A 13,533-nucleotide genomic window follows, 5' to 3' on the forward strand; every position below is an offset into this window, starting at 1 on the left:
TAGTTAGTGTGCTCTAGCTGTACACTTGCAAAGAAACTTTGCAGCTCTACCAATAAATAATAGTCACATTATAAATTTGCTACTGACATCTGAAATACGATGTGCCATCTTGAATGCAACAGCATGTAGATCAAAATACAGTGATACAGGCACATCTGTTGTCAATGCTCTCTATTGTTGTAATTCTCCAGCTAGGAGACCAAGGGGTTTTTTTTTAATAATGAAGCAGAAACCTTATACCGATTTGTTTCCATTCATGCAACATCTCCAATGACTTTAAGAAAAGGCCACATTCTTTCTTAGAAAAGTGACAGCTGCAGAAAATGCATATAGATAAAGAAGAATGATTCACGGATATTCCATGTGTCAGAAAAAGGGAAAGGTGAATGAATGTTTGTGAGCAAACACATGGGAGGAAAGCAAAAACAAAAACACATATGGACAGGAAAGAAAGAAAATAAGGACAGATGAGAACGTAAGAGGAATGCTAGTAATATCAGATACCTGTGTACATGAGTATTTATACACCACACTTGCCACAACAAGAGAGGTAAAAGTATATTTGCTGCAGGGTTTGTGTCAAGGCCAGGGTTGTTGCATTAGTACATTATGTCCAGTACAGTGATCTTGCATAAATACAGGCAGTGGCAGCTGCAGATGTGCACAAGGCTTAAACGAACAGAGGCCACTGCTGTCCACAGCAAGGTGGAAGATGGTTGAGCATCCTTCCATCCATACTTGCTTCCTAATATTTGTATATTTTTGAAACTTGCAGCTCCAGAGGCATTATCGATCTAAGCAGCTTGTTACTTCCCAATACCCAAGCAATTTTATTCCTATATAAATTTAGCACCCAGACTTGGTGTGTATTTGTGTCAAGTACCCTTTTGGTTGCCTCAGGACATGCTGTCTCACCTCCAGCCCCTTTTCCAGAAGGGCACAGGGCTCCTGTAAATTTTGTATTTGCTTACTTGCATCCGGATGAGTTAGACAACTAAGAGGTCTGAGAGAGCAAAATATGTCTAAAAAGCGATAGAATCGTTTCCCCTCCCCTTCCCCCTCAGATATGTCCCTCTGATCTGATGCATGAGCAAGATGAAAGCAAGTCTCTTCACTTCAGCCAATAAACCCAAGCAGCAGACCAGTCTTTCTATGACTGGCAACTTCCAGAGATACTGTTTTCCCGTGGGCTTGTATCTCCCACTGATTAACTTTGCTGCCTAAAAAGATGTAAGCACCAAATGAAGCTTCTGCCACAGCTGGGCCACTGTTAAATTTTGCTGAATTTTTAAACCCATAATACACTCAGAATTAGAAATCATCATTTATTTAGTGTTTTTCATGCATATCCCTGCCACTTACAGGGTATTTGTAGGGGGAATAGATATCTAAAAACAAAGGTGAACTACTGAAAGCACAAGATTAAATGACTATCTGACAAAACCTGAAAAAACACACATGAACTGGGATTACTAAAAACATTACCAAAAAAAAACCCAGAACAAGGACCTGAAGTATATGGAAACATCATGAGTATTACATCAGTATTTATGGAGCTTATATTAACTAACCAGAATTCTACCAATCATTTGCAGTGCAGTGCTTTCCAGATGAGTATTGGTTTTGACATTTTGCATTGGTCTGCAATTTTTATTGGACTCAGCAATCTTGTACTGGGTGTGTAATCAGAGCTTATGTTTAAAGTATACAGCATGGGAAAATGTATTCTATAAATACAAAAGACAATTTGTAGCATAAATGTCAATATTACTCAGAGATGATGAAATCATGCCATGGGTTAAATTGTTTGTATTTGAAACTTATTTATATCTTTGTTAAATGCAATTCTGTTTTATTCAGGTAAGCTCAAATTTTAGTTATAACTGGTTATTACAATGCTTCTTACATTTCATAAGCTAACCTTCTCATTTGTTTTTCAGATAAACCATAACAATAAACAATAAATAGAAAAAACAGCAACAGAGAGAAAAATATTCTGGATATATTTATTAGATTTATTTTTGGCCAAAGTATTAACAGAATTTCAATCAAGATAATTTATTTTCTAATTACAATACAATAATGATGGTAGAGTTTTAACATATAGCTGACATTAACTGGCGTCTTTTTATTGCCATTTCATCTGTTCTCTACAATCCTCCTTTTTATTTCATCTGCCCAGTCATCATACTTTGCTTAATATTAGGTACCAATTACTATGGCATTACTCCTAATAGTTAAGCTAAACAAACACAAATATATTTGTCAAAGAGACTTTTGATGACAAACTCAAAGGGATAAAAGGCTCTGTTTGTATTATCCCTAACACAATGGATGCTGTTCAGCTCTCGACTCCTACAGTAAAGAATGAACAACTAATTCATCATCCTTGTGAAATGGAGATGGCCATTTCATCAAAGCCTTTTGAGTACCAAATCTCTGTTTATCTCTCACATGAGCTTGCGCACACACAAAAATAAGTATTTATCAGGAATCCAGCAAGGCTGTGAGATGAAGACTGTAAACATTCATTGTAGAAGGCTTTCTGTTATATAATAGTATAATAACCATATAAAATGGTTCTTAAGAGTTGAGCTAATACTAGTCCTACAGTTAACATAATTCTTGGACTTCCACTCTTCCAGTAGAGAGCAGTGTAGGATATTTTAACAATATAACAACATCTGTTCTTTTGTCAGCACATTTCTATCTCTTAAAAAAACAAAACAAAACAAAACAAAAAAACTTCTGTATGGCTCTGAAATCCCTGAACATTGAAAGTTCTCCTTTATGCAAATTTAAATAGGAAATATAGAATAAGGACTACTTAGTAAATCCACACAATAAAGAAAGGAAAAAAGCAATGTAAAATTACTGGATAGCTGCTGCCAAAATTTGATAAACTAGCTCCTTCTACAGCAGAAGTTGGAGGGATTTTGATTCACTGATGAAAGGAAGACAAATATACCCATTCTCATAACATCAGAAGAATGACACTCTATAATAAAAAACAGAATGATGAAAAAGAAAAGTGGAATCAGTTTTGAATCTATGCAGAAAATAGATGGACAAATATCTAACCTGTTAATCACATCTTAAGACATCAGTGTTTTTTGTTCAGCCTTGCATATGTGAGTCTTCTCCATCAACTGAACAGGAAGAGTACAGTATGGACTATAAAATACTTTTGGGCCCCTTCTCACCTTCTCCTCCCTACAGTGAAAATCTCTCACCAACCACCTTGGTTCTCTACAGATTTTTGCCAGAGTACATAAATACTTGGATTTTTACCCACTGGGGAGCCACACTTGCATAGCCACACCTTGAAAAATAACTGCCTCTCCCAGGTAAGACTGCTGTTCAAATGAGAGCAACAAGGTTAAAAACAAAGGACAAGCAAGAAGGATTAAAACAAATCAGATAGCAAAACTGTCAGAGTTGTTCTCAGAAAAAAAAAACCTAGCCCTAAAGGTAAAATAACATTAAGAGATACAGCTAGTACCTCTATGAGGAAGATAAGAACAGGCTGGAATAGAGGAAAAAAAGCAGAAAAGGTAATAAAGCTTATCTTGTCAGGACTCTCACTATAGAAAATACCAGTTGTACAAGAAAAACATTCAGTATTTCTTCAGACCATAAAACTACACAGCACTTCAGAAGCACATCTTGAGCTATATCATGCCCTGAAGATGTGTCAGAGTGAATCCAAAGATTATAATGGGGCTGGGGGGAGCACGCTGCTTTGCCATTGCATACACAATTATCAGCTAACCCTAAGAACTACCCAGATTTTAGCCACAGGGAAACGGAATAAAATTCAGCTACATGCAAGACTTGCTTCCTCCTCAGACAGCTGGATGAGGAAAGACTGGCTCTGCTCTGCCGACTTGTTAGCTGGAGTTAACAGCTCACTGCTAGTTTGAGCAAGCTGTGGACATCACTGCTCAGTGGAGGCAAGCAGGCAGCAGCAGAAGGGTAATATGAATATCCTTTAGGGGTACTCCAGCTCTGAGCAAGAAGCTGCAAGTTCTGGTAATTTTTTAGAAAATTCTTAGAAATACAGATGGGGAAAAGGCTTAAAGATGAAGATTTTAACAGTGCACAATGATAGTGATGTTACTATAAGAAGTACACCATACTGCAGGCCTGTTTTCCTTTTACGTACAGGTGAACTTCCAATAGTTGATATATAAACACAACAATTTCAGATATATTTCTTATGAAAGGAAAAACAGCAGGGGCAAAGAGGCAGGCAAGAAGGTAGTGTGAGCAAAGTTATCTCTGGAGGAAAACCATTCTTTATCATAATTTCCCAGGATGTGACTGGGACACTTGAATTTTTGGACAGCACTTTTTCTTCATGTGTGCTGCACATCACCCTTCACATGCAAGAATCCTTTGCTCAGAGATTGGATAGAATGGAGAATATTAAAACTATTAATGTCAAAATCAACACACTTCTGAACTTTATCCTCTGGATTTCAAGTTGAACACAATCTGCTTCAAATTCTGGCATTTACACACAGGAAAAGTTTTTTTTTTTTTTTTTTTCTTCTTGCAAGAGCATTTGTCAGCTCCATTTATTGCAACAGGAGATCTCTGTGGGTAATCCAAAGGCACCATCTTCATTCACCCAACCTGGTTTAAAACAATGGCACTGAATTACTATCTTCTGTTTCTCCATTACTATTCATCAACTCTGCAGAGCCTCCTGTAAAATTTCTTTGTTACCTTCTGGAAATTTTAGGAGAACTAAACTAGCAAGAGATAACTCAAATGAGCATACTGTTGACCAATGTCACCCTGCTGGACCATATTCATGGTCCTTGTGAGGTATTTCTGATTTGCCTGGAAAAGGACAGATCACAGACTACAGCTGAGGCTGAAATCTGAAATTGCCTATTTTAAGGTGGCTGTGCCTCTGTCTATATATTGTGAATCTTACCTGTACTATAGATTAAAATAAATTATTCTTATTTTAATTTTTGATTCATAGAAACATTTGATTGTCAAATTGAGAAAAAGTAACACACATGGAAAAATAATCATGACTGCAGAGCTAGTAGTTTAATCGCAGCACACTGGAAATTTAATAGCACTTTCAGTATTTTTTTCATATCATGAAAATTTTGAACACAATCTGAACTTTAAGTATCATTACCACAGATGGTCATCTGTTCTTTAAATTCTAGTATTACAACTACCTCAGTATGTAAACAAGTACTTTTTTATAAATAAATCCTACACAAGAGATAGTAACTACAGGACAGATATATGTACTTAGGTGTACCAAAGGAGACTGGAACATGAAGTGTGAATTATTTTTATTATTCTGTTTCTTAAACTGCAGTTCCTATACTGAAAACCATTACATCTGAAAAAAGAATAAGCCTAACATTTTCTTAGCAAAACAACTTCAACAGGGGAAAAAATGCTGAGTCTGTACACTCACATGAATAATCTACAAGAATGTGCTTAAATAAATATACTACATTCACATGAATTAATAATGGTACTTTGACATAAGTGGCCAAGAAACTCTCAGTGCTTTCTAACAAAAACTACCATTTTTTCCTTGCTCCTAAAAATTACTTCCTAAACAGCATCTATTACATTAAATGTATTGCTAGTCTTATGTAGATATCACCAGTAGTATCTTCCTGAGTTACTGTTTCACAGAGCATCTTCAGAAATTTCAGAGAAGATTTGACTGGGGTAGTCAAGTAAAAATCAGAGTAACTATGCATCTACGGAAGATAAAGAGGAAGAGGCTATCTTGTGGTTAAACAAAAGAAGGGGCAGGGAGAACAGCAACGGGTCTGGGTGCTTCGATTATTTGAACTGAAAAGGAGTAGTAGTGCCAGAGAAGAAAAGCTCACAAGCCAAGTGAGTACAAGGAACTGTTGTACCAGTCTTCCCCCCAAACAACTAACAGAGGGAAAACAGCAGGCCTCTCACTTGTGGCTTACTGCTAAGGCACTGATACGCAACATGCAGTGCCTGCAAGCAAGTAGTGCTGCTAAATGATTAACCCCTAGAAGTTTATACAATTCATTAAGCACCACCAACAACAAACTCAGACTACCTGAAGGGGCTCTATCCTATCCTGCTTTACTATAGCAAATTTGAATTAATAGTGAATTAATCAGAAATGATCTGAGAGATTAAGTGCCTACATTGCATACACATTAATTGGTGTGATTTATTTTTTCTATTTTCTATTTTTTTTCTGTATTTTTCTTCCCTCCATGAAATTACAGGTTCCATTTCTTATTTGCATTGTAAATCTGTTTCATACTTGTAAGTGAAGTATTTAGACACTTCAAGTGAAATGTAGTTTCTGAAGGGATCAAGGAATCATAAGTAGAACCTGAGGTCTACACAAAACATGAGAGCTCTGGAGACTAGATCAAAAGCTACTGTTTTGCCTTTCAGTTGCAGTTTATAATGTATTACAAAAATGTAACCAATATTCTGTTATCCCACATCCCCCTTAAACTGACTGAGAAATCAGTATCTTCACTACAAGCTACTAAAAATATTTTACTAAAGCACATGGCGCTCTATTTGCTCATTTTTCACCCCTACAGACAGGAGAAAGAAGAAACGAAACATTATACGAACTATACTAAATAGTTTTGCATCATTTCAGAAGTTTTTGAAACCCTCTGTAGTTTTTATTAGCCCTGAGTGGCAAGAGGATGATGCCATGCCAGGGTTTAGTGTGTCATTGTGTTATGCACAATAGCAGCTCCTTGGGCTTGGTGTAGGTCAAAGCTACCAATTCGGCAGCGTATTAGAGCCAACATCAACACCAGACTGTGCTGCAGAACCTCTGATCTGCAAAATGGAAAGATGAGCATGTGGAAATGCAACATAAGTCTGGAAATAGCCAAGCAACTACATAAAGAGCCTTGGAAGAATATATCTGTAATATACTACAAAGACATAATAAACTTACTGCTGCTTTGGCCAGTAGTAACTTGCTAATAGCAGAAACACACCCCTCAGGGTTGTAGCAGTTATCTGGCAACAACAACCAGTCCATTTCTAAGGCAGTCAAATTCCATTATAAAGACACATTTTGATTATGCTTTTTCCCCCCCTTGGGAAAAAATGGCCTAAAATAAAATCTAAGAATTAAGGCAAAAGACAACTTTTTTCCTGCAGTATAAAAAAAATACAAACATCTGTTCTTAGTTGTGGAACATTACAAAAAAGATGACAGAAATTTTGATTTCCCTTAAAAACTTTATATCCTGGTAACAGAGAAAAAAGCTTGTTAGGTGAAAATTCCCAAGCTATTATATCTAAGTGACTCCTGTATCTCCATATTTGATAAAATGGTCACTTCTATCAAGGTTATAATTATTTTTTCCAAAAAGATCATTTATGTGACAAATATGCTTTCAGTTGGAGTAATATACTCTATAAAAGTATGGAACCACAAAGAAATTGATGGCAAAATTCTCACTTCAGTAGGTCCAGATCTCACCTCTAGAGAACAGTGGAACATGTGGAGGCTTAGCAGCAGCAGCAGCAAGACCAAGACTGGGGATATTAGCAATGCCAAAAAAACCCAAAACCAAATCTTATACAAAAAAGTACCAATTATTTATTGATTATTAAAATTAAATTATATTTAAGTAGTAAATTACAATTAAATTACTTATCATTAATTATAACTATTTACTAGCACCAAAATTATACCAATTATACCCATTTAAACCTTACACCAAAAATTATAGGCCTAACCATCTTGAGAAACAGTGAATTTCAGAACAGCAAATGCCATGCAGACAGGGTATGCTGGAAAGGAGAGAGAGATTCATGATTCTTTTTTGCTTAAGGGAACTCCTAATGGGACTCATGGATCCTGGACTGTACTTCCAGAAGAAACAATTCTGCCCACGTTGTCTTACAAAAAGGATATTGTCATAAATCATCCCGGTGACTCATGTCCTAAAAAGTACAAGATATTACTAACTCTGTATTAAAAAGTCCTCTCCAATTTGTACAAAAGGGGGCCAATTCTGAAAATTGCAGACTTCCATTAGTTTCCAATTGGCTTGGTTAGGTTTGGTCTTTATAAGACATCAGTCAACTCATGAACTGCATTTTATCAACAAGCTTTCTTTAATTCTTAAAAAAACAGTCTTCAGGAAAGAAGTAAACAAAACACCTTTTCCAGTTTTTAGCAAACTCATTTTCTGATCATCACAGAAGTAAAGATTAGCATCAGAAAGATGCTTTGGGGGTCTTATAAATAGGAAGAGAGAACATTTTTCACCCAAAGTAATTTCCATTCAAAAAACTATGTAGCAGATTACAGTTAACTTGCCCATGCAAAAAGAACTCCTTTGGTATTGCTTTCCATCACAAAGTTTTATTATTAAGATTATAAAGATTTGATTTTCTGGACAGTCCATCTTTATTATTCTTCACTCACGTAATTATGTTGTGAAATAAATCAGATGGAAAAGTGTTGCCTTTTCATCTGAACAAATACAAAAGCTGTACAAATAGAGTATCATGGAATTCTAGAGTGGAGCAATATCTACAAACATTTGAAAAACATCAATGAGTCTTCATAAATATTGGCTCTGTAGATGCTTCCTGAGTTAATTGTTATTTCACAATCTAGTTACAGTATGTGAAATTAGTTGGATATTTAGTTAAAAATCAGAATGTTACAAAAACCAACTAAAGTATTAATGTATATATGTTCTCATCTTAAAAAGAAAAATATCGCAAAAATCTAATGAAAGCAGTACTTGAGAATTGAGATGGAAACTTCATTTAGAGCCAACAGATTACTTAGCTGGCATATGCAGACATAACAAAACTAACCTCACAAAAAGCTGTGCAAATTTATTCCAGATCTTAATAAAAAGCCTACGTGGACATCCTGAAACCCTGCACATTCTGGTTGCGAAGCTAAGAAGTTTTTTGCTTGCTTTAGAAGAACAAATCAAATAACTGACAGTTCTGAATAATAATTTTCCACCCTGATCCAAAGGGAAAAATGTGCAACCTTTATTTAAACATCTGCTGCAGTACATTGCAGCTTCCTGGGAGTATTCGGACAGAACTTGAGGCAATAGCAAGGTCTAGGAGTTCCTGGGAGGTCAGAATTCACACTAAACAGTAGCAGAATTAAGACAGACATCTGGGCATACATTAGCCCAGAAAAAAGACTGTTTTTTGGATTGATAGACTTTGTAAAAAATCTGAAAACAGACTTCCTTTAGATAGGAATTTCCCACCCCTTCTCCTCTCCCCCACTAGTTGATGCTGTTGTTTCTATGGTTATCATCATCCTATCGCTGTCTCCTCTATTCTAAAAAAATTTTTCTTTGTACCTGTACTGACACCTATTCATGAGACATGCTCCACCTGCACTCAAGAAACAAAATGAGAGGAAAAAGATGAGGGAGGTTACTTTTTTCCTCTTTAAAGACCACAAAGCAACTGATATTGCTCTGTAGCTACACCAATAGGAATCATAGCTTCAGTTTGCTCTTAAAATAGATGGAACAATCACTCCAGCAAATATTCCTCCCTCTCAAAAGTTACAATATAAAAGCCAAGGTTTCTGGCAAGGTTATGCAGTTAAAAAGTAATACATCCTTCGGTCAAAAATTCACTTTGAGAGCATAAAGAAAAAAAAAACATGTTCACTTGGCAACTAGCAGAACGAGGTTCAAGTTTCCACTACAAATGCTTGCTCAGTGTGGCAATGCTAAGCTAAAGGAAAACTGCAAACAGAACAGCAGGGAATACCAGTATAAAAAACTGAGCCCTAGTCTGTGAACAAAATTTTAATTTTATATTTAAAAAATACCAATCACAGGATAAAATACAGAGAGTTTTATCCAGAACAGAGCATGGCAGAATCCTATTGAAATAGACTCCCACTTTAATTGTAAATAATTGCTGATTACTCAGTTCACTCAGTTATTTTGGTTAGAGTGTTCCCTCCTCCTTTTAAGCAGAGCATTCTAAGTTTCTAAATTCAGGAAGATGCACTTCCTATGAACAGATGTCATTAGACTAAAATACTGCTGTAGAACTGCATTGTAACTGGGATGAGAAAGCACCAGAGAGACTTCTGATTTCACTGTGCAAAAATCCCATTACCATTCTACCATATTTCCAAATACTTGATATTTCAATATACCAAGCAGACAAAGATATTTATTCATTGCCTTTGCTATTGTTCAAAAGAAGTTTATGCCGTTGCTTTTAATTTTTGTGATACTGTAAGCAGCCTGATTCTACTTTCCTTTGCACTTAGAATTTACATCTACTTGGCATCCACTAAAGGAAAACAGAGCATCGAGCAGAACAGGAATGCTTTCTAGAAAACTACAAAATAATTCAGATGGAACAAGAATAACTTGGCTATCATTTAGGAAACAGAGGTTTTTCATCTGCAAAACACCCATTACTTAGTTTTTTCCTCGCCACTTCATTTAGCAAATTCATGTCTCCGCAATTTTGAAATGAAAAGCAGGACAGAATGCACTGTGTTCTAAAGGTAAGAGGACAAAAGAACTTCATATTTTCTTACCTTTGCATTATAGGGAATATAATGCTTTGATAAGGCTTCAGGAGTGTGCATCCATGTTTTGTCTATAGAAAAGCAAAAAGAAGCACTGAATAGATTATCCAGTTAAATATAACATCTATCCAAAAGCATCAACCATCCTAATTTTATTCAGATATTTATCTGTCTGAAGCAGTTATTGGGGCGGGAAGGAAAGGCACCATCTTACAACTTCTCAAACTTTTACATGAAACAACTTGGTTACTTCTCTTGGGCACATTTCCCATTTTAACTGACTTGATTTACCACAAGAATTCCAGTTCCTCCCTCTTGAATATATTTATTGGTCTAAGGCTGTTTGCTGTTTCTGCCTCATGTCAATACATTCTGAACCATTCTGTTGGTTAAAGTACTGACTGCGTGTTGCCCTTCTAATGACATTTTATGGTTTTTTTTTTTGGGGGGGGGGATAAATTAAGAGATTTAAGGAGAAAGGAAATTATTTTGGAAAAAATCAAAGTGAAAATGAACAGAAAAACAACCCCATTCTTTCCATAGCTAAACAGAAGAAAGTCAGATTGCGGTAAATGATTCAGAAATTTAGATCTTATATAATCTTTCATTATATATCCCAAATAAATTTTCATATGTTCCTTTAATGATTTTCACATCTCAGAAGACCACACTATCATCTTACTTTTCCCTCTGTGCATTTTATATGGCGACATCATGAGTTTACTATTTTTGGAATACATCTTCCTCCTTTCTTTTTAATGATCATTTAAAATGAATAATATAAGATGGAATTCTAAATATTAGAAATATCTTATTTGTATCAGAAGTTCAGAAACCCTGTAAAAAAACAAAAACAAAAACAAAACTTTCAAATGAAGAAACTTAAGAAAAAGATGTATGAAGACCCAAAAACTAAAGCATATTACCAACTGCAGGAGAGATTCTACAACACAGGACTGTATTTTATATTCTACACATTCAATAGGGAATAGGATTTTTAACATGAGACTTCTGTTTTAATTAGAATGAATTAAAGTCACAGAACCTGTAACTTTATGGAATTAAGTAACAGCACAATAGCTTAAAGCAAAATTCTACCCTTGGATATTGCCTTTAATGGGAGTTGCAATATAGCAGTTATTAACTATTTTCTCAGTGATGCATAAAATTCAGTCCACTTAATTTCTTTGGACTCATCAAGAGCAAAAGCTGCAAAGTTTATTGACACTAAACCAACAACTAAATTTTCGAATATACAAGAAGCAAGAAACCTGTAAAACAAGGTAGTCACCACAGTCACCATCGTAACAGGATCAAAACTCCAAAGCTGGAGGAGGAGATTTTTCTTCTTTAAGCAAATTTCACTCTATATGACAAAATGTTCAGCTCCATCACTGAAGAGTGATATTGGCACTTGTTAATTAAGGAAGCATGATTTCTCCATTCAGAGACACCCAGGAGTATGCTTATGCACTGAAATGGCCCTTCTCTCTTCCGGTTGTGGCTTGTGATTGGAATACTGGAACTAAGAATGGAACTAGTATCCCAAAATATATTCAGAACTGAAGCCTAGTCTCAGTATAGAGTACAATATAGAAAGTTAAGGTTATGCAGAACAAAAAATGACAGTCAGTGTGAATTAGGAATCTTAAAATAAAGCCTGACAACCCCAAAAATAAGTGTAAGCATTATATTTCAAGTCATTGCACTACTGAAAGTCAGAAAGACAAAGCAGTCACCAGGCTTGACTGAAAGACCCAGATGCAGAGGAAGCAGTCACATATGACAGGACTCCTCTGTTACTCCTCTGCTTACTCCAGCAGAGCAAAGACCTACACAGAGGAAATTTCAGCTTGGAAATATGCCTGCACCTTGCTGATGAAAGCGTTTAAATGCCCCATCTCTTATACCTCAACTGTTTACTAGCTTCAACAGGATACTGGCATATTTCTGAATTTTCAGCTACTTTCAGTAGTAAAAATTTTCAGTAGTAAAAATTCAGTAGTAAAAGTGCTCCAAATTAGTATTTTCAGTTTAAACAAAAACCAAAAAAACCCAAAAACATCCCCCACTCACTTTATTAACTAGCACCAGCACAAACAATAGGGCTGTATCATTTTTATAGGCAGATAAATGAGTAGATGGGTACCAATGAAGTTAACTATGCTTTGAAAATGTTTCCTTCTCCCTTCTTCCCATCCCCAAGCAGGGCAAGTTCAAAGCTGAAAAAAAAGATGCTATTTAATTTGGGGGCCAAATCTGAAAGGCTGGTCTTAATTAAGCAGCTGGTTATCGTTCTGCTATTATTACTAGATACAAAGCTTTACCACATAAGTTTTTGTGAAGCCATCCACTTGCCTACCAACCTCAAACTGTAATGCTACAACAACAACAGAGATTGCAGTGAGGAAGTAACACTGTTAGAAAAGCAGTACCATGAATGTTGGCACCTAATTCAGAGCAGATAAGGAAATATGCATGGATGCTGTCAGCTCAAAAGGAAGAAGAAATCAGTAAGTCACCAGAGCACCAAAAAGATGCCTGGATTCTTTGAAGACTCATGCCATTGATTAAAACCCTGAGTCAGCAAGAAGCATTTCCAACACGCACATACAAATCAGCAGACACTGTGACACAGGTTGTAAGTTTTCCATTGATGTTAGAAGCCCATTCACTAGAAGCAGGTAACAGTTGAAAGGATGGTGGCATTTTTGAAAAAAACTCTTTAACACTAAACAAAATCAATGAGAGGAAAAATTCACATTCATAGTGAAGATATGCAAAAAATAATGCGGGTATTATAGAGAAGTTTGTGTTACCAGTTTCTCCTGCTGAACTGTAAGCTCTGATTTTGGACTCATGCCATTATCTTTCAACAGCTGTCTGAAATACTGCTTAGAGTTAGTTTGATTCCATAGCAGTTAGTAAATACCAGATTTCAGAAAAGGTTTTGCAAACCAACCTGAAAA

At 35.8% G+C, this 13,533-nt stretch overlaps 1 protein-coding gene across 1 annotated transcript in view; it reads right to left on the reverse strand.

The window, feature by feature from the left end:
* Positions 1-13,533, reverse strand: part of GULP1 (GULP PTB domain containing engulfment adaptor 1) — a 150,602-nt gene that overhangs the window by 45,685 nt on the left and 91,384 nt on the right. The window contains exon 4 of the mRNA XM_067298955.1: positions 10,574-10,635. Coding sequence (XP_067155056.1) covers positions 10,574-10,635 — 62 coding nt within the window. The remainder of the gene's footprint in view (positions 1-10,573; positions 10,636-13,533) is intronic.

Source organism: Apteryx mantelli, chromosome 6 (assembly GCF_036417845.1).
Source record: "Apteryx mantelli isolate bAptMan1 chromosome 6, bAptMan1.hap1, whole genome shotgun sequence".
In the NCBI taxonomy this organism is placed as follows: domain Eukaryota; kingdom Metazoa; phylum Chordata; class Aves; order Apterygiformes; family Apterygidae; genus Apteryx; species Apteryx mantelli.